This window comes from Lycium ferocissimum, chromosome 2, assembly GCF_029784015.1.
Source record: "Lycium ferocissimum isolate CSIRO_LF1 chromosome 2, AGI_CSIRO_Lferr_CH_V1, whole genome shotgun sequence".
In the NCBI taxonomy this organism is placed as follows: domain Eukaryota; kingdom Viridiplantae; phylum Streptophyta; class Magnoliopsida; order Solanales; family Solanaceae; genus Lycium; species Lycium ferocissimum.
In genome coordinates, this window is record NC_081343.1 from 32,193,420 (window position 1) to 32,216,824 (window position 23,405).

The 23,405-nt window shown below is 36.6% G+C and overlaps 2 protein-coding genes and 1 long non-coding RNA gene across 5 annotated transcripts; all 3 read left to right on the forward strand.

Annotated features, from left to right (window-relative positions):
- The first annotated feature begins 5,729 nt into the window (after positions 1–5,729).
- Positions 5,730–8,511, forward strand: LOC132034871 (subtilisin-like protease SBT3). Its single transcript, XM_059425213.1, has one exon. It carries the CDS (start codon positions 6,029–6,031, stop codon positions 7,649–7,651), a length of 1,623 nt encoding a protein of 540 aa, XP_059281196.1. The 5' UTR covers positions 5,730–6,028; the 3' UTR covers positions 7,652–8,511.
- On the forward strand, positions 7,652–8,356 carry LOC132047517 (subtilisin-like protease SBT3). The gene has a single exon (XM_059438552.1). The coding sequence runs from the start codon at positions 7,652–7,654 to the stop codon at positions 8,354–8,356; it is 705 nt and encodes a 234-aa protein (XP_059294535.1).
- Positions 8,512–14,116: 5,605 nt separating the features above from the next.
- LOC132034890 (uncharacterized) lies at positions 14,117–21,844 on the forward strand. Of its 3 annotated transcripts, XR_009409156.1 has the most exons (4): positions 14,123–14,250; positions 20,265–20,300; positions 20,385–20,988; positions 21,770–21,844. It is a non-coding gene; the product is annotated as an uncharacterized LOC132034890 (long non-coding RNA). The 3 variants fall into 3 exon arrangements; XR_009409154.1 differs by having other exon boundaries at positions 14,117–14,250; positions 20,385–21,844; XR_009409155.1 differs by lacking the exon at positions 20,265–20,300 and having other exon boundaries at positions 14,117–14,250; positions 20,385–21,844.
- Positions 21,845–23,405: the final 1,561 nt, after the last annotated feature.

Genomic DNA, 23,405 nt, shown 5'->3' on the forward strand with positions numbered 1-23,405 from the left:
TGTGATCAGCCTCATACTCTGAATCATCATCAGATCCCCAGGTACGCTACCATAGCCTATGTAGTCTCCTTGTTTTTGCTTGCTTCCTTTTTCTCCTTTTCTGCCCTTTTCTTTTTCCACTCTATTATTCATAGTGGGCAATCCTTGATCATGTGATCTATTTTATCACACTTGAATCATCCACCAGCTTTTCCTCTGTCAAAACTCCTTCCTCTTTCAGAGTTTTTGCCCAACTACTTTTCCTTTCTTAGGAGTTTCCTGAAATTCCTCATGATCAGGGCCATGTCCTCTTCATCTTCTTTATTTTTGGCTTTGGGGGCTAACAACCTTTCTGAGATTTCTTCTTCCACTCTAGAATTCTCCATGTCTATCTCACAGGTCATTAGACTTTCCACTAATTCATCTAGCGACATCTCCTCTATATCTTTTCCTTCCCTGATTGCTGTAACTTTCATCTTGAAGGATTTTGGCTGGGTTTATAAAATTTTATCCAATGAATCCTCTGTGGAGATGACCTTTCCAGGTGAGGTTAATTCATTCACAATGGAAGTATATCTAGTGAACATCTCAGCAATAGTCTTTCATGGTTTCATCCTGAAATTCTCATAATCGATTGGAGAGCATAAGCTTTCTAAGTTTCCTTAATTGGCTTGTTCCTTCATGGGAAGTCTTCAAGGCATCCCAGATTTGTTTGGTCGTAGTGCATCTAGAGATTCTATTGTACTCGTCTGGTCCAAGCCCACAAATTAGAGCGTTCTTGGCCTTTGCATTCTTTTCGAGTATCTTGTAATCCTTTTCATCATACTCAGCCTTTTCTTTCTTCACATCATTTCCATCGTCTCCCTTCTATGTGGGATACTTAGGTCCTTCAATCACCCTATCTCATAATTCATAATCTTCTGCTTGCAGGTGAACTTTCATTCTTGCCTTCCACTATTGGTAGAATTTTCCATTAAATAATGGTGGCCTTCTAGTGATTAACCCTCTGAGTGTCCTGTAAGAGGTGCAGCATTCATCATGATCATCTCTCAGGTGTTAACCACGAGGAGAACCTACTCTGATACCACTTGTTAGCTTTGCACGACCTAAGTGTCTGTCCAAATTAGGGGCGGAGCCAGGCATAGCCAAGGGGTCATCCGAACCCCCATTACATTTTTTATACATGGTTAAAATTATCTTTTATGTATATTTAGTAGATGTTGAACCCCTTCGACTTCTTTATGTGTGTGATTCTACATATTTTAATTCCTCTTAGTGAAAATCCTGGTTCCACCTCTAGGACTAATGTGTACCTACTTTTTGCTTATGGTCAGAACACGTTACCTAACTTGTTCTATAAATGTGTTTGCAAAATAAAAACAACAAGAAGGTAAAGGACACAGAATTTTTTACGTGGAAACCACCCGACTCAATAGGTGATAAAAACCCCGACCTATAGACCTGTAGGATTTCCCCAACAACTTCACTACAACAATGAGCCAACTGTGAGTTACAAATTACAACCTCTGTAATCTAACCCCGCACCTCGACCTTGCTACCCAACCTGCGACTATGTCAAAGCTATTCCCAAGCAATAAATTTCCTACTTAAAATTACAATGTTTGTATCTACTTTAATGCTTCTACAATAAGCTGATAAAGATACAACTCGATAGTACAAACCTAGCTAATACAAGATATCTAGACTTGTGAACTGGAGAACATTATACAGTAAAATAGTTCCTTCAATCCTTCTTCTTGTACTAGGGACGCAACCCCAGATTCTTGAATATTTCTTAAATATATCTTTTTCGCTCAATATTTTGAATTCTCTCTTTGTGGGTGCACAAACTTCTTCTTGGAAAGACTTGGATATATATATAGCCCTTAATGCTCCACAGGTCGGTGAATACAAAATCCAATCCTAGTCGGCCAATAACATGTAATAGGGTTTGTGTATTATTTGGATTCTTGCCTTATTGAGTCTGCTCCTTGTACGTGTAGGAGGCTTACTAATCCCTACAAATATGGCAAGGAATCTTTCATACTTGACTGCCAAGTTCTTTCCATAATTCTGAAAATCCTAGTTGTTGTAGGACTTGCCCCAGAACATGTTCACGAACCTGTTTCATCCACATGGTTCGTTTGCCTCTAAATCTCTGCATTGTCTGAGATAGGACATGTTCGTGTACCTGTTCCAAAATCTCTTTCATTCTTCATCTACCGTTGAGGCCTTACGAGATCTTGGGTTGGAACATGTTGACGGACACATTTCATATAATTGTAAGCTACGTAATACTGCCTCGTGGTCTTCTCGCCTACGATCTTTCTTTGACTACGAGGTTGTTTTGCTGTGATGGAACATGTTCACAGACCTGGTTTTTTCAGTTAACTTGATTCACAAGCTTCGTTTGCAAACTCTTTAGCTGAACAATTTCTTCCTTCTGAACATTGTCTTCTGAGTCACTTCACCTCTATTTTCTCTGTTCCTCTAATCTCCTCAACTGATGACTCCTTAGTATAGAACATGTTTGCACACTTGTTCTATTTTCCTCTTTTAACTTTTCGAGAGGAGTCTTATCTTCTCTTTGCACTTGTTCATTTGTTCTATTCGATCAATCATTCTTCATGCTTTTGTATATTGAACATCTCTATAGGCTAGGCCACTTCTTCTTGTGCTTGTACATCTCAAATAGAACATGTGTACGTGAACTGATTCATGTGCATTGCTTACGAGCTTCTTCTTTTGCGATGGATCGAGTCTTTGGACTTGTTCAATGTGTGTTGCATCCTTGCTTTGTTTATTCAGACATTGCACTTGTGTTTGGAACTTCTGCTTCCTTCATCCATATGTATAGCTTTGTTCAATCATTCGTGTGCATTCTGATATGTATCTAGACCTGGTTTGTCTTCTTCACGGTACCAATCAATGTGATCTTTTGTCAATCATTGTTTGCCCGTTTGTCAATCATCAAAACTCATATATGCATTAGTCTAGCTGATGCCAACAACTACACAGGGAAGACGATGAGCAAGGTTAACTTTTTGCAAGATAATACCTCACCCTCCCATGCCTTGCCGCATCCCCCTCCGTTTTACCATTTACATAAAGACTAAGAGTAGATATCTATCTTAAATCTTCTTCAAAGTAATTAAGTTGGAAGGAATCAATATCGCTTGTCCATACCAATCTGTTATTCAAGATTCCTTTTTCCACCAATATGATCAGTACATCGTAATGTCATCTTGAAGCTACTTCTTTTCATATGCTATGATTCTGATATTGCATAGCCACCAATGATATGTGCATAATTAAGAGTCTCAAAATATTAAATTCAAATTAAAAGTAACAGTCAAGACAAAGCAGCAACTCTTAGATGATAATCAAAGGAGAAGTTCCATTTTGCTAGCCATTTTATAGCAATAGGGTGTAATGTACCTTTAATAGATAGATTTAATTTGCATTTAATTAGTTCAATGATTTTAGTCTATATCAAATTATGTAATGAAACTCTTCAAATTTTCTTGATTTTTAAGGAAACGAAAAGAGAATTGATTATTTGTATGAGTTTGGTTCATGTAGTGTTTTGAATGAGTAATTCATGAAATTGTTCAATGCAACTCTCTAAAATCTTCCGTTTTAAATTTCAAGGAAGAGATTGTTGATTAATGTGGGTTTTATGAAGGATTAACTTTTAATATTTTGATGGTATTATAATCCCTCAACTTTACAAGAATATTTTGGTACTCTTTCAAGAACATATCTCATAAATGATCATAGAAAGAAAAAAAGAAAAAAGAATTACTTGAACAACCAATTGATTTCAAAATTCACTTATACAAGTGGATATTTGATCAAAACTTAATTAAGTATTGTCTGATGGTTTTCTTTAACTGAAAAGATAATTCAACAGCAATTTAATGGTATGTCTCATGGTTTTCTTCAGCAGATGTTGCATTAACATGAGAAACGGCATTTTCATTATTATTGATATACTAATTGCTATTAATTTGAGGCCCTTGCATTTCACTAATCTAACTTTTTATTTTTTTATTTTTTTATTATCTTCATTAGAATTTATATTTGCCTTTTTGTACTTAAATCTTGATAAAATAGTACTTTATTGTAAGAATAAAAATATCATTTAACTTTTTATGAACTTCTTGATAATTCAACTTTTTGACTTAGAGTCTTTCATTTTTAGAATAGTGCTGACAGGACTTATTTTTTAATTTTGTCCTGCCCCGCATAGCCTTTACCCCTCCCCATTGTCTCCCAGAGTACTTCTACTAATTGCAGCAAGCTCAAAATTATCATCGACGGATCATCTTCAATTATTTCGCCCATCCCCAAAATATCTTCTGAGTTCTGAAAAGTGCTTGGATTTTTAATTCTTGCCTGGATATAGGACACCTTAGAGACTTCACGCCATCCAGAGTACTACTACTAGTTGCAGCAAATCCATAATTATCATCGACTGATCGACATATTCAATTATTTCGCTCATCCCCAAAATATCTTTTGAATAAGTCTTTGGATCTTTAGTTCTTTCCTTGGATAAACGAGACTTCACGTGTCCAGAAAAGAAGCATATTCTGATTTTTCACTGTCAATGCAATATAGGCCCCTTATTTTGATGTGTCCAGTTGTACATGTCATACTGGTCAACAAATTGTTTACAGAAAACAATTCATATTTTTTCCAACCAAATACCCTTATGCTTAATTTTTACAATAATTGAAAAATATCTCCTTCATTCTATATAGTATAACTTCGTCACTTGTATTGTACGTCCATCCCCAGCATATGTATTGAAAAGTTATGGGTTTGTAGGTTGTGCCCTTGTGCTTGATTAAATCAAAACTTTTATGGCTTCACATTCCAGTTGCATAGTAGGGACTTATACCAGTGGCCAGCTAATTAATTAAGGACATTAAAATAAGTAGGGCATTACTAGATAGTGATGGCTCCCACCATACCCATGGCGGCTAATTTTCATTCTTTGATTCATTCTTAATAGTTCTATATCACGAGTTCGGGTATAGTAATTAAGGATACTGAATCGAAACTTTAGAACTTCTATTCTTTTTCTTTTTTAAAAACTGAAGCTCTTCAAAACTAGATACTAAGGCTGGGGCACAGACCTAAATTAGACAAAGGAACCGCTTAACTAGTAGCCTAATACATGCAAATATCAAGCAATGACATTTTATATATCTATTCTTTCATATACGAATTTATGTGTGTTTGAGCTTGCGGATTTTAAGAAAGAAATGAAGATTTTGATGAGGTCATTTATGCGGCTGTAAATCATCTCATAAAGTTAAATTGCTTCTAAATATAGAAATGTAACATTCTTTTTTGGACAGACAAATAAGGAAAGTATGTCATATAAATTGGGACAGAGGGAGTACTTAATTTTTATTCATAATTTTTATACATGTATATAGTAAAAAAATTCCGACAAATTGATGTCGGATGACACCACTTACCGTAAGATGCTACCATCCCTTCCCAAGTAATATAGTAAGATATTTCGGTGAACAAGAGGTGTTACAGAAAAGATACTTACAGAGGAAACCCGATCTAACGCGAGTTCAGGAATTTCAACCGGACCTACTATTTTTGGCTCAAATCATTCATATATTTGTATAATATAAAGAATAGGAAGTGAACCAAGGTTATGTAAAACAGGTCAAGCACTCTGTAGAGTTCCTATGGCCTCAACTCTAGCCTTATTCCGGTTCATGGTCTTATCCAATAATGTAAGTAAAATTTAACACTTCAACATATAGAAGTGGAGTACTTACAAGGGTTTTACTTTATTATTCAAACTTCAGAGTTCTGCTGAACGTCGTCTTTTGTTGACTAGGAATTGTCAAGGCATTATTGATGTGAGTTCAATAACTAGTACAAGCCCGTTAACTTGTACTACCAAATCTATGACATGCAATAAATGGTGCTTATCTTCAAACAGGAAATATCTACTACTACATCGATCTATAAATTCACATAGAAGAAATGGTATGATCATAATTCAAAATCCACAATGGATTGGCCTAATAACTACGCTCTTGTTTTCTTCTTTCTCTTTGCTCCTCTTCTCTGTTTAGCAGAGAGAACAACATACATTGTCCATCTGGACAAGTCTTTAATGCCTAAGATATTTGCTAGTCACCATCACTGGCATTCATCCACCATTGATTCCATCAAGATTCCAACTCCTGCTTCGCTTAATAGCCGACATCCTGCTCCAAAGCTTCTCTATTCTTATGACAATGTATTTCATGGCTTCAGTGCTGTTTTGTCCAAGGATGAACTAGAAGCTTTGAAAAAGTCTCTAGGATTTGTTTCAGCTTATAAAGACATACCTGTTGAACTCCACACTACACATACCTCTGAGTTCCTTAGGCTCAACCCTTCCTCAGGTCTTCTGCCAGCTTCTAATTTTGGTCAGGATGTCATCATTGGTGTTGTTGACACGGGAATATGGCCCGAATTGCCTAGCTTCAAGGATGATGGCATGCCTGAAATTCCCAAAAGATGGAAGGGAATTTGTCGAGCAGGCACTGATTTCAACTCTTCACTGTGCAACAGAAAAATCATTGGGGTTAATTATTTTTACAAGGGAGCTGTAGCTGCCAGTCCTCATGTGAATCTTACCATAATTTCTGCCCGGGATTCTTGGGGTCATGGTACACATATAGCCTCAATTGCTGCAGGAAATTATGTCCAAGGCGCTTCCTACTTCGGATATGGCCAGGGAACTGCAAGAGGTGTTGCTCCACGTGCTAGGTTGGCTATTTACAAGGTATCATGGCGTGAACTTGGATCAACAACTAGTTCAGATATAATTGCTGGTATGGATCAGGCAGTTGCAGATGGAGTTGACATATTATCCATATCTAGTGGATCCGCTCATCTTCCGCTATATAGAGATCCTATAGCAATTGGGGCTTTTGGTGCTATGATGAAGGGCATCTTGGTTACTGGTTCGGCAGGTAATGGCGGTCCAGAATTTGGGTCTCTAGTAAATGGAGCCCCATGGATCATGACTGTTGCATCTGGTACCACAGATCGAACCTTTGCTGGGACTCTGACTCTAGGCAATGGGCAAAAGATTAGGGGTTGGAGCTTGTTTCCTTTGGGAGCAATTGTCCAGCATTCACCGCTGGTGTATAACAAGACCCTCTCTTCTTGCAATTCAACGTTATCCCAAGTCTTCTCGCCCGGCAATGAAGTCATTGTTTGTGATGGTGCGGAGGAAGTTTCCTTTGATGATGGTTCGAGTATATTTTACTTTCAAATGCGCAGTGTAACGGAGGCTGGATTTCGGGCAGCTATCTTCATTTCTGCTGACCCAAGAGATTTCGCTTCCAAAGATTTTTCCAATCCTGGAGTTGTGATCGGGAAAAAGGAAGGTAAGCAAATGAAAGATTATATCAGGAAAACAGAGCACCCTACGGTGAGCATAAGTTTTCTAGAGACGTACGAAAATGTCATGCCTGCACCCAGACTAGCCTCGTCATCCAGTAGAGGACCTTCTCGAAGCTATCTTGGAATAGCGAAGCCGGATTTAATGGCACCAGGGGAGTCGATAATAGGTGCCTGGCCACCTGGGATATTTGCACTCCTTTTTGGTCGTGGTATGGAAGTAGGAAATGACTACTAAATGGAATCAGGCACATCTGTGGCTAGTCCTCATGTATCTGGAATTGCTGCTATGCTAAAATCTGTACGCCCTGAGTGGAGTCCATCAGCTATTAAATCAGCATTGATGACCACTGCCAACCCTTGGGATAACACGCAAAACCGAATCATCGCCACTGAGACCAACGAACCAGCCACGCCATTAGGCACAGGATCAGGGTTCGTTGATCCAAACCGCGCACTTGATCCAGGACTAATATATGATGCTACTCCACAGGATTATGTCAATCTTCTATGCTCCATGAATTTCACAGAAGAGCAATTCAACACCATTGCGAGATCATCGGCCAACCATAACTGCTCAAATCCATCAGCTGATCTCAATTATCCATCATTTATTGCTCTATGGGAGTTTGACTTGGAGAGGAAAAATTACCCTTGGTTAGTTAAGAAATTCACAAGGACTGTTACAAATGTTGGTTCTGGTGCATCTAAATACACAGCAAAAGTGGAAGTGCCCAGGAATGCCAGCATATCAGTATCCCCACAAGTTTTAGCCTTTGGAAAAAAATATGAGAAGAAGAGCTATACTTTGACTATTCGATATAGAGGTAATGAGAAGTTTACTGCTAATTATGGGTCAGTCACTTGGGTTGAAGAGAATGGAAATCACATTGTAAGAAGCCCTATTAGTGTGCATCCAGTTATTCAGGTTTGGGATTCTTGAAGAAGTTTACATGAGTTGAGTTTAAATGGAATTGTGAAGATTCATATAGTCAATCCCCAACTTGTTTGGGACCGAGGAATAGCTATATTGTTGTTATTGGGGTCTTTAAGGTCTTTTACAATTTAAAGCAAATAAAATTCTATATTCACCTCCAAGTGAAGTATTAATTGTGTCTCCAAGAATTATTTGATTTCTAGTTTGAATTTATGTTCAAAAAGAAAAAGGGTAGTAAATAAAGAGGAAACGAAAAGTGGCTCCAACTTGTGTTACCGTCCAAATTAAATTTTCAAATTAAGAGGCAGCAAGCTCTTGACCAGAGTAATCTGTTTCATTGTCAAGACTGCAGAGATTTATTAGAGATATCAGATATCTTGAGAATATAAGTAAATAATAAAAGAGATATCTCGAGAATATAAGTAAATAATAAAAGTGTGCTCTGGTTAGGAAATTAAGATTTCTCTAGAAACTCCAAGATTAGTAGATATTTTGAGTTTTGTAGTGGGATAGCCTTTTGGGTTAAAATGAGTGGTGGTTAGTGAGCCAAATATGTACTTAGGCCTCATTTGTTTGCATTTAATGAAGGTCCGAATCTGAATGGTTCAGACCTTAGGCCATTACGTGTATTTGTTTACATTAAAATCTAAGCACTTATTTGGTCTGAATGTGTCTTAATCATTAAGATCTTGAATAAGGTCTTAATATCATTAAGAGGTATTTTGTATGGACAATTTTACCACCCCTCCCGGCTCCCACCACCCACCCCCAACTCTAACCCCGCAACGCCACCATCCCCATCCCTTTACCCCTACCTACCCACCCCCACAACCTATCCCCAACCCTACCCCCCACCTTCCCCACCCACAGCCACCTACAAAAGCACCCGCTAGCTCCATTACCATACCAACCTCGCGCCCACTACCCACCCCCAACTCTACCCTACCCCCACTCACTACCACCACCAACACTACCCAACCCCACCTCGCCTCAACCACCACCTGCCCACCCCACCAACAAACCCACCCACCACCACCTACAAACATCTCGAATCATTACTAGTAAACATAAATGTTTCATTTCTTTATCAAACAATATTTTTATTTTATTAAATTTATTTATTTTCTACTATTTAGTTACTATTTTATTTACATTGTATATTTATTATGTTTAAATAAATACATTATGCACATTCAGATGTTGAAAACCAAACAGTCTTAATAATTCAGTGTTCAGATCTAAAGACAACAACTTAATCATTCATATGTGCATTTAGATTCAGACGTATTAATCTTAATGAAAACAAATAAGGCCTTAATGTAGTGTGAGATATTTTACTTATTATGTGGTTTGTAAATTCACACTTTATATATAGAAAGCATGTGAAATGAAACAATAGAGAGAGAACATAAATTAGAACTTTCTAGCCTTCTCCTTCTTCATCTCAAAGTTGTTGTAGCAATTTACAAATTCTTTTTTCTTTGTTCCTCCTTGTAGCTTTGAAATTCTTCTTTCTTTTCTTTGTAACTGGCATCAGAGTTTATTTCCTAAGGGATCTGAATCAAATCTAGTTACTTGGCTCAACTTAATTATTTTTGGGTTTTTCTTGGATTTGTTTGCTGGGTAAACTCATTGCACCTGAAAATCAGCCAACGATGGGTCCTCCTATTTTTACCCGCGAGAATTATCACATTTGGTCCATCAAGATGAAGGCTTATCTAAATATCTCAACTTATGGGAAGTTGTGAAGAGAGGAGAACCTTATGTCCAGCCTTTGAGAGTTAATGCAACTCTCAATGAAATTAAAAAGTATGATGAGTTAGTGGCTAGATCTTCAAGAGGTCTCACTTGCATACATGCAAGCCTTACGGAAGTGATGTTTACAAGAATTATGGCTTGTGAAATAGCTAAAGAGGCCTGGGATAAGTTAAAGGAGGAGTTTGAAGGAAACAACAGAGTAAAGTCTGTTAGGGTTAAAATAGTGTGAAAGAATACTCTTCCTAGCTAATGGAGATTGTGAACCAAATAAGAATACTTGGTAAAGACTTCCCAGATCAGAAAGTTGTAGAAAAAATCTCGGTCAACCTTCCAGACAAGTTTGAATTAAAAATCTCAGCTATTGAAGAGTCTTGTGACATGACTACTCTTACAATAGTTGAACTGATCTCCAAATTGCAAGTCCAAGAGCAAAGGGTAACTATGAGAAGTGAAGCACTAGTAGAAGATGCCTTTCAAGTAAGGCATAAATCAAGCAACGGAAGGAAGCCAGGAAAGTCTCCTCAAATAACTCTGGAGAGGTAAAATCTGGTGAAAATCAAGGTGATTTGCCGAAAAAAGGAAAATTTCCACCTTGTGGTATTTGTAAGAAGACGAACCACTTAGAGAAGAATTGTTGGCGAAGTAAATAAGGCCTCCAATTCAATGTAGATATTGTAAAAGGTATGGGCACATCGAGAGGAATTGCAGGCAAAAGCAAAATCAAAGTGGTCTGTCTTCCCAACGGGCAAATTTCGTGGATGATCACCAAGTTGGAAAATCAGAAGAAGAGGTTTTCATTGCCTCGCATACATCACATGTTGATGGATGTAACTGGTATGTTGACAACGCGTGCACAAGGCACATGGCGATTGATGAAAATTTGTTTGTTACCTTGGATAAAACTAAAGTGAGGCTTGGAAATGGTGCATTGATGCAAGCTCAAGGTATAGAGTCAGTAAAATTTCCTACCAACAAAGGTATGAAAATCATTAATTATGTTCTTTATATGCCAAGCTTGACTCAAAGCTTGTTGAGCATTGCTCAGTTACTTTAATTTCAAGGATAAAAAATGTGTCATTTATGATTCTGAAGGATGTGAAGTAGCTAAAATTAGCATGATTGACAATTCCTTTTCAATTTCATGCTATTTTGTTGATACTTGCTCTTTTAATGTTGAATTGAATGATACTTGACTTTAGCACAAAAGATTTGGTCATTACAACCTTAGTCCATTGGTGTATATGCAATCGAAGGGTATGGTGCTTGATGTACCCAAAATTGACATGTGCAGAGATGTTTGTGAGTCATGTCAACTAGGTAAAATGCATAAACGATCCTTTCCTAAAGGAAGTCTTTGGAGGGCTAAGGAAAAGCAAGAGTTGGTTCATATAGATTAATGTGGACCAATGAGGACGGCTTCCTTGAGTGGAAACAAATACTTTATTCTTTTTGTGGATGATCTAACTAGAATGACATGGTTTTATTTTCTTAGCAGCAAATCTCAAGTGTTTTTTGTTTTCAAAGAATTCAAGGCTATGATAGAAAGGGAGAGTGGTTGCAGGTTGAAGTATATCAGGTCAGATAATGGAACTGAATATACTTCATATCAGTTCAGCAAGTATTGTAAAGATTTGGGCATTCAACAACAATTCACTGTTAGCTACACTCCAGAACAGAACGGGGTTTCTGAGAGAAAGAACAGAATGGTGATGGAGATGGCAAGATGCATGTTGGCAGAAAAAAAGATGCCTAAATATTTTTGGGCCGAAGTAGTCAATACCGCAGTCTATTTGCTAAATAGATTGCCAACTAGAGCAGTCCAAGGCATGACGCCGTTTGAAGCGTGGAAGGGTATAAAGCTGTCTGCAAGAAACTTGAAGGCATTTAGTTCGTTATGCTATGTACATGTTCCTGATGCTAAAAGAAGCAAATTAGATAGAAAGGCAGAATTTTGCATTCTGTTGGGCTTTAGCACAGTTGCAAAAGGGTATAGAGTGTACAATCTTAGTAGCAAAAAGGTGTTCATCAGTAAAGATCTTGTAGTGGACGAATCCAGCCACTATGATTAGGATCGAGATATTGTTGTAAAGAATCAAGGTGGGAGTACTTCAGTTGCAACCCCAAATCTGCACAACAGTGATACTTCCTCTTGTCCTATTACTGGAACAAAACACAATTCAAATGTTGAATTGACTACAGATTCTCCCATTTTGAAGACCAGGATTCAAATGTTGAATTAACTATAGATTCTCCCATTTTGAAGTTTATGAGCAATGCAATTTTGCTCTTGTTGAACCATCCTCCTATGAAGAAGCAGCAAGTCAGGAAGTTTGGATTTCTTCAATGGAGGAGGAGCTTGCCATGATCAATAAAAATGACACTTGGGAGTTGGTTGAAAGGCCAAAACAGAAGAACGTTATCGGTGTCAGATGGGTTTATAGAACAAAGTTCAATGCAGATGGCTCCATTTTCAAGCATAAAGCTAGACTTGTAGTTAAAGGCTATTCTCAGGAGCTTGGAGTGGACTTTAGAGATACGTTTGCTCCTGTTGTGAGGCATGAGACAGTAAGATTTCTAGTCGCTCTTGCAACACAATACAAGTGGAAAATCTTCCATTTGGATGTCAAATTTGCATTTCTCAATGGGTTGGTTGAAGAAGACATTTATGTTGAACAACCTGAAGGTTTTACAGTTGCAGGTGAAGAAGACAAGGTGTATAAGCTTAAAAAAGCACTCTATGGTCTTAAACAAGCTCCAAAAGCATGGTATAGTAGGCTGGATACTCATTTGTTGTCACAAGGCTTCAACAGAAGCCTAAATGAGACTACTTTGTACTTCAAAAAGCAAGGCGATGGGAAGTTGATTGTGATATCGGTTTATGTTGATGATTTGATGATCACGAGTGAAAATCCTCTTGCAGTTTAAGAAGTTAAAAATGAAATGTTAAAAGCTTTTGAGATGTCTCATTTAGGAGAGATGAAGTTTTTCTTAGGAATGGAGATTGCTCAATTTTGTGAAGGAATTTTCTTGTCCCAAAAGAAGTATGCCTTGAATCTGTTAAAAAAGTTCAAGCTTGACAAGTGCAAACCTATTGCAACTCCACTTTTTGTGAATGAAAAGTTGATGAAGGATGACGGTGAAGAGAGGGCAGATCCAAAAATTTATAGAAGTCTTATTCGGAGCCTATTGTATCTTACTGCTTCCAGGCCAAAGCTAATGTTCGTTGCTAGTTTTTTGTCCCGATATATACAAAGTCCAAGCACTAAACACTTTGGAGCTGCAAAAAGGGTGTTAAGGTACATTAGAGGGACAATTGACTATGGAATTTGGTATAAAAGTGTGGAGAATGGAATTCTTATTGGCTATTCTGATAGCGATTGGGGTGGATGTTTGGATGATTACAAAAGCACATCTAGTTACTTATTTTCTTTTGGTTCTGGCATTTTTTCTTGGAGCACAAAGAAGCAAGATATTGTAGCTCAATCTTCAGCGGAAGCCGAGTATGTGGCTGCTGCATCTGCTACAAATCAAGGAATTTGGTTGAGAAAGATCTTGTCTGAATTGGATCTGTTGCCATAGAACCAACGGTGATCTATGTGGACAATAAATTAGCCATTTCAATGACTGAAAATCCGGTGCAGCATGGAAGAACGAAGCATATCAACATCAGATTTCATGCTTTAAGAGATGCGGAGAAGAATGGTGAAGTTAAGCTGGTGCATTGCAACAGTGAATAACAAGAAGATGATATTCTAACCAAGGCTCTTCCCACCAACAAGTTTGAGTTTCAAATAATGTTGCAAGGAGTTTCAATGAAAAATCTTAAGGAGTGTTAGGAAATTAAGATTTCTCTAGAAACTCCAAGAGTAGTAGATATTTTGAGTTTTGTAGTAGACTAGTCTTTTGGGTTAAAATGAGTGGTGGTTAGTGAGCCACATATGTACTTAGTTTAGTGTGAAATATTTTGCTTACTTTGTGTTTTTTAATATAGTTCTCTATTATAGCAGAAACTAATATCAAATTCTCAGCTGATCTTCCTATCAGGCTCATCCATTGGCTCTTGCTCTATGATGCAGCAAACTCCTTAATCAAATCAAGATCTCGTGGTTTCCGGATCTTCCTCTTGGCATGATATTAAGAAGGTGATAACTTGAGAAAGCTTATCATTCATTAGCTATTATACAATACATGTAGGCTATAGCCTTGAGAAAAAACAAATGATTTTCTTTACTTCTTGATCATTTTAAGCATTTAACTTTTTTTTGTAATCCGAGCTTTACTCATGAATACTTGATCATAAGTCGAAGACCATTAGATGTTGTTGCTTTCTCCCAATTATTAAATGACTGTTGAGATTGGGGAGAAATAGTTCTTCAAGAACCATCTTGTTATTACTTTTCCTACAAGCGGAAAATATGGCAATATCATTATGGTGCACAAGCTGAAGTGCATTGCCTTAGTTAAGCTTTTGAGGATAACATTTGGTATTCATGTATTAGCGACCTTGATCATTGATGATGATAATTAAGCTTTTATAGTTAGACTCCAAATAGTATTAGAGAAATTGGTCATCGATGTTTTGAAGAAACTTTATACTAATTATACTTGTACTCAAGTCTATTATTAGGCTTATAATAGATAGCATTCTCTCTTGGTCGTGAATAAGCATTTCTTAGATTAGCGAGAAGTCTAGTCAATCACATCTACAAATTTAGTGTCAAAATGATAAGCGCAGCCTAGTGATGAAGCATTCCACATTCACGCAGGGTTTGGAGAAAGGTCGTACCCTAAAGGGGTGTAATGTAGACAGCTACCCTGATGCAAGCATCGATGGCTGATTCCTCGACTTGAATCCGTTACAACTTTATTGTTTCTCCAAGGATCCCCTTCTTACCGTCGATCTTTTCTAGTGAAGATTTTCTAACAGGTGATTTGTTTTTGTTTGGTTTCTTGAGACTACCTCAAGAGTAGAGTGCTTAGATTCGGGAAAGTTTCTGTATTGCGATATTCAAATCATACAAGGTGGGATGAAAGGGAAAAGGACAGACTATTTCCCAAGTATAGGAGACTACATCCTCACTGTGCATCATCTGGTGGATAGGAGGGAGAGTAAAGGGGAAAAGAATCTTAGTTCAATTACTTCTGAATTCCTTAACGCCTACTAGTCCATCCCTATTTAAGCTCGGAAAACAAATACCAAACACTTAACATTTGTGTTGTTAAGTATTAGAAATTTACCTCACCGCCTTTCCTCATTGGAGAATATCAGAAATTCTTTCTTGCAAAAAGAAAAGGATGAACTCCACTTAGAGAGGAAAATCTTGATTGTTACCTAGCTCCATGCGCTTTGAGCAAGAAGTCTTCCATATGAAAACACCAGTCTGATTGGCCCACTTTCATCATTGTTGATGTAGTGATCACACTGTCAAGCAAGCTTAGACCATGAGGCTCCAATGTTTTCAAAGCGAAAAACACAAAAAAGCAACAAGATCTATGGGCTTGAAGCAAAAAGCGAGAACTAAAGCGCACACTTCTTGGAAGTAAAGTGCACAAGTTATGGAAGAAAACATGCCAAACATGTATGATTTAATGCTATAATAAAGCTGCTATTGATCCAACTCCTCAATAGTTAAGCCAAAAGTTGACTGCTTATCATTGGGATTATTTTGCGTGTCATCATTGAAGCACACACTTCTCTTGAGCACATCGCTTAGCTCATCAAGCAATAACACCTCGCTAGGCTTGCTTTATGGCTTTAAGAGGCAAAGCAATAATCCTTAATAACACTATGAGGCTCAACTGATCTTATCATGACATTTTGAAAGTCACCTTGATCCACTTCATTTCTTCAAGTAACTTTATAAAACGCATAAGACTACTCTCAATCTTTGCAATTAGTCAAAACCCTTCTGGGTTATTCCAATTTCAACAAGTTATCACTCATCAAATTAGAGGAATAAACTAAATATAATTTTTTCATTTATAGCTTCCTTTGAGCTTTCCCTAATAATCATCATAAGATAGATCATAAAAGAAAAGAGATACATAATGAAGTAAAGCACACAAGTTATGAAAAACAAAAGTGCTTAATAAATGTATAATATGAGAACTCCTCATAGTTGAGCCAAATCCACTTAAGGTTAGGATAATTTTGCACATCATCATTTGAAGTGCATGGTTTCGCTCATGAAGAAATAACTCCTTGTTTGGATAGCTTTATCGCTTTAAGCGGCGAAGCAATGGCCCTTAATAACACTATGAGACTTAGCTGATCTTGCCATCATAACATGCCCGAAATTGACTTCTATATTCTTGTTAAGTACACGAACATATTATAATCTCTTGATCTAAACTTTTATATTATTCAAGTAGCTTCCGATTTGGTACAAGTAGTGTTAATGTATAAACGAAATATTCCATATTTTAATAATCGGATAGAGCATAAAAGTAAAGGATACATAATGAAGTAGAAACATTTTCTCAATTCCACAAGTCGTCATAAATGCTTAACCAATAAAGGCTCAAATCTCATTCTATTATCTAATGGATGGGTGGTTGTTGCACAAGGTCCGTTAATAGCAAGTGTGACTTTCCATAAAGAGGTGTGCACAAGGTACTTCAACATTTGATATTCAAGAAAAATTAAAAAATAAAAACACAAGTGTGATCAAAACAAACACAATTCTCTAAAAGTGCAAGTAAACACAAAGCCGACGTGGAGTATAAATTTTTGTAATAACATTGGAGGCACCAAGCACATATTGCCCTTGATAAACTCAATGCCACGTCAAAAGCATTTGTGTTTACTTGTTCAAAAGTCTTTATATCAAGTCACGAACATCAATAATGTAACTCCTTGATTCTCAAGAGCCCCTATACTAAATTCATCAAAGTCATGGATAATGTTCGATTTTTTCCGAGATCAAAACTAGAAAATGAGTCAATTGGATTTAAACAAGCAATTCCAGGAAGAAATATATCCATACTTCGTCAAAACGATAAGGCCTTGAATTTGCCATCAATAACTTTGTATTATGCCTTTATTTTAAACTAAATTAGGTATCTTTGATACTTGATACAAAATTTAGTAGTCTAAAACCCTTCTACCAAGTAGGTTATTCCAATTTCAACCATTTATTAAGCTCATATTCTCTCACTGAAGGGACATCCCCATTGCCTTGGCACTTTCATTTGGACAATGTGAATCAACAACAATATCATCAAGTACATAGAACCAAACATAAGGATGTTATAAACTACTCACAATATAAATATTCCATTCTATAATGCTTCCTTTTGTCTTTCCCATGCTAATAATCGTCATAAGATAGAGCATAAAAGGAAAGAGATACATAATGAAGTAAAGCACACATGTTATGGAAAATTAAAAAGTACCAAACATGTATGAATTTAATGTATAATATATTTGGTATTGGTCCAACTCCTCATAGTTGAGCCAAAAATTGTCCACTTAAGGTTAGGACTATTTTGCGCATCATCATTTGTAGCTCATGAAGCAATAACTCCTCGTTTGGATTGCTTTATCGCTTTAAGCAGCGAAGCAATGGCCCTTATTAACACTATAAGACTTATTTGATCTTGCCATCATAACATGTCCAAAATACATCACTTCGATATTCTTCAAGTAGCTTCTTCTAAAGCGAACATATTTTAATCTTTGTCTTTGCAAGTTGTCTAAAATCCTTCTACCTAGGTAATTCCAATTCCAACAATTTATTGCTAGAAGGGTCCAATTTGGTACAGGTAGTGTTAGGGTATGTATAAACTAAACAGAAATATTCCTTTTGTGACTTCCTTTCTCTTTCCCTAATAATCGTCAGAAGATAGAGCATAAATGTAAAGAGATACATAATATAAAGTAGAAATCTTTTATCAATTCCACAAGTCATCATAAATGCTTAACCATTAAAGGCACAAATCTCATTCTATTTTCTAATGGATGGTGTTTGAAGACTTGGTGTTAATAGCAAGTGTGACTTTCCATAAGAGGCAATGCAATTTTTTTTTTAAAAGGAGACTGATGAAAAAAAAGTGTCGTGACGTTGGGTTCATCTGCACCTAGTACTTTTGATACAAAATGTGTAAAATTTACTAAAATTGGGATGCATAGTATGTTTGAATCCAAATTTCAAAAAGACAATGGTTCAATGCTACGAACCTTAAAGATAGAGCCTATGAAGTTTAATTTCTAGATTCGCCTCATTAATGTCTCATAGTTTCCTAACCATGTTTTCTTGATTATTTTTCAGAAAATCCTATAAGAAATATTATACATTCAAACATTAAAGCTAGTATTAGTTTGGAGTAAAAGAAAAGAAAGGTATTCAGATGACATTAGTTGTGATTAGTGCGATTAAGACCACAACGGTAGAAATTTGGAACGAAAAGACTTTTTTTAGTCAAGTGCTCTTACTAAGCGTGCAGCATGAAGTTCTGAGTTACTACATTATAATATTTGCAAGATTAAAGTATACCAAAATAGTCGAGTTTAGATCTATAATATGAAAATCAAGCAGTGTTACACTTTCATAATTTCTATACCCAAGGGTGTAACCTAGCGGTCAATAAAGTGAGTGAAAATATGGGAAGATTAGGATTCGAGTTCACGAAGAGACAAAAAATGCTAGGTAATTTCTTCCCATTTGGTTGAGTCTTAGTGAAGGGAGTTACATAGTACCTATGTTGGCCGGAGGTAGTAGGTACGCAGTAAAATAGATGAAGTGTAGGTAAGCTTTATCGAAAACCAGTGTGAAAAAAGATAATAATATCATAACAGTTGTTTGAGTAGTCAGTGAAAGGTGCAAAAAAGCTCAAATTCTGTTGGAGATTTAAACGCAAAGCACAATTAAAGTGTAGGATTTAGCAAAGAAAAATGTGAATGGAGAAAAAATAAAAATAGAAAAGTAATACAATACAACAACAATATACCCAGAGTAATACCACAAGTAGGGTATGGAGAGGGTAGAGTGTACGCAGACATTATCCCTACCATGGGACGTAGAGTGGTTGCTTTCGACAGACCATCGGCTCAAAGAAAAGCAAATCAAAGAAGTACGAAAAAAGAAATAATAGAAGTAAAGAAGTCAAGGCAAATTACTAAATAAACATGAAAAAGTAGTTTGAAAAAAGAAAAGTAATACAATACAAACTATAAATAAACAATAATTATTTGGACAAAAGAATGAAAAAACTATAATTAAGCTATACATGATGTTGTTCCCTTTAAGGAAGAGCCTATTACTGAAGGTGCACACGCTTTAACATATTGAAGCCTACACTAAAGCTCCAATTAAGCAAAGCGAAGCGCACAAGCAGGGCTTCACCAAGCTTCAAGGCTTAAGCACGCTTTAAGTTAGCCTTTAACAACACTAATACGTATATGAAGTTTTATGCTGTAGTTTTATCTGATAACTAGTTAGTCATTTCACCATGATATAGGTCCCGTAAAAACTTATTCATTCACCATTGGTTCTAAGACCTTCCTAAGTTGCTAAATTGAATTTCTTAAACGGTTTTGAACATAGTTGGTATAGAGATTGTAGGCGTAGGCAGGGGCAGATCCACAGAGTTACATATGAGTGAAATTTTGGGTGTTATTAGTGGTCGGGAGAAGGCTCAAATTTGTCACACTCATATGTATTTTCATACCCATCTCACCTCATTAGTGTACTCTCTTTTAAACCCGTCTCTGTTTTTCTTAAACGAATTTATGTTTTTTTTAGATCTTTTTAAAGAGTCATCAAGTACGTGAAAAGTGTGAATGATGTGGAATAAGATTAGATTCATAATATAGCTAAATAAGAGAGTATATAGTTTTTACATGTAAAATAATAATGCTATTAGTATAAGGGACAAACTTGTCCGTATAAGCTTGCTACATATAATTAGAAAATATGGAGATTTATATAGGAATTGGGAAAAGGCTCAAATATGTCACCTAGTGAGCAATATGCATAAAATGAAGAGCTGACCACAAAATCTGGTAATAATTGAGTTCTCTTAGTGGCAATGGCATTTGACCACAAATGGTAACTATTATATTTGAGTGGCATGAATGAGCCTTTTCTCATAGTTCCATGGCATATTTGAGCCTTTTCCCATAAATTAATAAGCTAATGTGATATTCTGTTGTTAGGTGAGGCTAAAAGATGGAAGATTGGCTTCTATTAAGGTGGAAGTCCTTTGTTATTGTAAAATTTTCATTGTCCTTTGGTTTGTACTTGTGACATGGATACTAAAGTTTGCTTACTCGCAGGTGGTGCCAATAGTAGCCTCCAGTTTAGCTGAAAAACACGAAGTAAATATATGCATCAATGTTGCACGAGTACTTGCATTCCTCCATGAAGTCCAGCCTTATATAGATAATTCATAGAAGCACTAAAGCAAGTAACATCCGTCTCGGGAGAGACCTGACCCCAAAGATATCAGATTTTGGTCTTGCTAAGCTTATTCCAGCTAATCTGACCTACGTTAACACTCTTGTGGAAGGAACTTTGTAAGTTTGCGTACTTTTATATTTTCTTAGAAAAATTCCTCTTGGTGAATTCTAGGTTGGATTTATGAATTAAATTGAGTAAGTCATTCAGAAACGATAAGTAATGTTCTGAGGTAAGAAATGACTGGAAATAAGTAATTTTATTGATTGTATAGGGAAAATCCTGCATAAAAGATTTATTCATTGAAGGGAAACATCTCACAATCTCTTCTGTTTTTTCTTCCTTGGTGATTGAGCAGCAGCAGCTTGGTGATACTTGCACCAGAATTCAAGAGAAACAAATAGTAAGCTGTTCAGAAAAAGAGATCTTCCAAAAATACAAACTCCCGTGCAGGAGTGAATGAAGCATCAGTCTTCAAATAAGGTAGGTCCCAGATCTGGCAAGTTAAAGCAAGTAATTTATTCTCACTGAACATCTTTAGTTGCAGATTCTTTTCGCTATCATTTTCCTGATGAATGTCCTTTGAATAAGAGTGGCACAAAGAGAGACTTCATTAGGGATTCTTGCAGCTGTATGCCATCTGGTAGGTCCTTTGATTTCGAGTTTGGTTTTCATATAGGCGATATCGACCGTTAGGATTAAGGATTATTTGTTGTTATTACACTTACATAAAGTTTGGTGTTTGTCAAGAGTTTATGGAGTTTGGGTAGAGATTCGGATGTCAGTATGAGGATAAGTGGAAGATCTAGAGAACTTCCGGTTTAAGAAAATCTTACAGGAGAATATATTTAATAGTGAAATGAGATGAACTGAATAGAGAAGATATGTAGGATTCATATAACCGACCCAAACTAGTTTCTGTATTGGAGCATAGTCTGTAAGTCCATGAATCTCGAGTGACTTAAAACTTTTCAGCTGACATGATTTAATCAAACTTCTTGGATTTGTGTCATACTGTTTTCATGCGTATCTCGTGGTCTGCCTTCCCTCGTGCCAACACAAGGTGGATTGAATAGAACGTACTATTGCATCATACTAGGGAAAAATAAAATTCTTCCATATTCGTTTGTTAAATTTATATTACGTATAACATCTTGAATGAACTGGTTATGAACTGTTCCCATGCTGGATGTGTGATTATTCAAAAAAAAAAAAAAAAAAAAAATACTGAGAATTGTAATGTGCTTCTTTTCATTTTTGACAGGTGCTAGCAGACATTATACAAATCAGTTCATTTAAAATTGCTCTCTTTTTTCTTCTTGTGTTGCAAAGGATATTACCTGACAGTGGTATAGATTATGTGGATTTCTAGGATGAAATCCACATTGTATAGTTATTTTTTCACAGGATAGAAGCACATGTATAGTGATTTGACAGATAATCCACGAAACTATCACAATCATGAAAATCACAAATTGATTCTTGGACAAGCCCTGGCTCACTTCAGAAAGGGATACTATCAGTGACATAAAGACTGTGGATTTAAAAAGTCGGAAAGAATGGTCTCAAACTTCAAAGAAACAGGAAACACAGAGCACAACACCAAAGGTATGGAGTCATCAAATCCTTATTCTAGTAAGTCCATGCCAGCAACACAGTCACTCAAACTTCAAGAGAGACTTTTTTTTTTTTGATCAAGTAAAAGATTTCTTCGATAATAACAAGGCCATCTTGGACATATACAAGAGGTATACTAAAAAGGAGAAATTTACAAAATATGGTTCTCTCCAAAAGCCACCCAGTCCTCTATACAATTAGGAACAACATGGGTGCACCAAAAAAAAGAAAAAAGAAAAAGAAAAAAAAAAGGGATCAAAGACTATTCCTTAATTGAGCAAAGATCGTCTCCACCCCTTCAAAAGTTCTCCTATTTCTCTTTCCAAATGATCCACATCAACGCGATGGGGGTAACATTCCAAGCATTGTGTCTTTTTCTCCTAGCTCCATCAAGAGAGACCTTACTCTCCTTGTTTTCTTTGAAGTTTGAGTCACTGTGTTGCTGGCATGGTCTTACTAGAGTAAGGATTTGATGACCCCATACCTTTGGTGATGTGCTCTGGGTTTCCTGTTTTCTTTGAAGTTTGAGACCACTCGTTCCAACTTTTTGATTCCATAGTCTTTATGTCACTAATAGTCCTCCCTTTCTGAAGTGACCTAGGGGCTTGTCCGAGAACCATTTTGTGATTTTCCTGATTGTGATAGTTCTGTGGATCATCTGTAATCATTATACGAGTGCTTCCATCCTGTGGAAAAATAACTATACAATGTGGATTTCATCCTAGAAATCCACATAATCTATACCACTAGTCAGGTGATTCCTTTGTAACACAAGAAACAAAGAGAGAGCTCGGCAATTTGGAATTGGCCAATGCTTCAACTTTGAGCAATTTATTCTCCCACGAGTGAAGAAATGTGGTTATTAGGAGCTGAAAATTGATCATCCTCCTCTGTCCCCTCCGCATCTCATTATCCTTTGTAACACTATTGGTTTTTTCTATATCTACTTATGGTTCTATATGATTAAAAAAAAAAAAAAAAATTCTGTTAATGCTGCTGCTACATATAATCTCTTTTGGTCGGGTCCTGGCCTCACGCGCCCAAGGCAATATCATAACATGCCCACTGCAGTGGTGTGCACATCTACGTGCCATGCCCGGCCGACTATAGCGCGGTGCGGTGTGAGGAAAATACGTACATATATATAAAGCATGCATGAGAGACAAATAAAAGCTATAAATACATCGGAGTGACGTAAAGTCGGTAACCTCCGATTATATTATGGAATAGTCATCATCGCTCTATCTTACCTTGAAGGAACAATTATTATAAGGTGAGATAAA

Bases quoted from the DNA above. Each gene is read 5' to 3' on its own strand.
- LOC132034871 (XM_059425213.1), top strand. From the start codon at position 6,029: ATGGATTGGCCTAATAACTACGCTCTTGTTTTCTTCTTTCTCTTTGCT.
- LOC132047517 (XM_059438552.1), top strand. From the start codon at position 7,652: ATGGAATCAGGCACATCTGTGGCTAGTCCTCATGTATCTGGAATTGCT.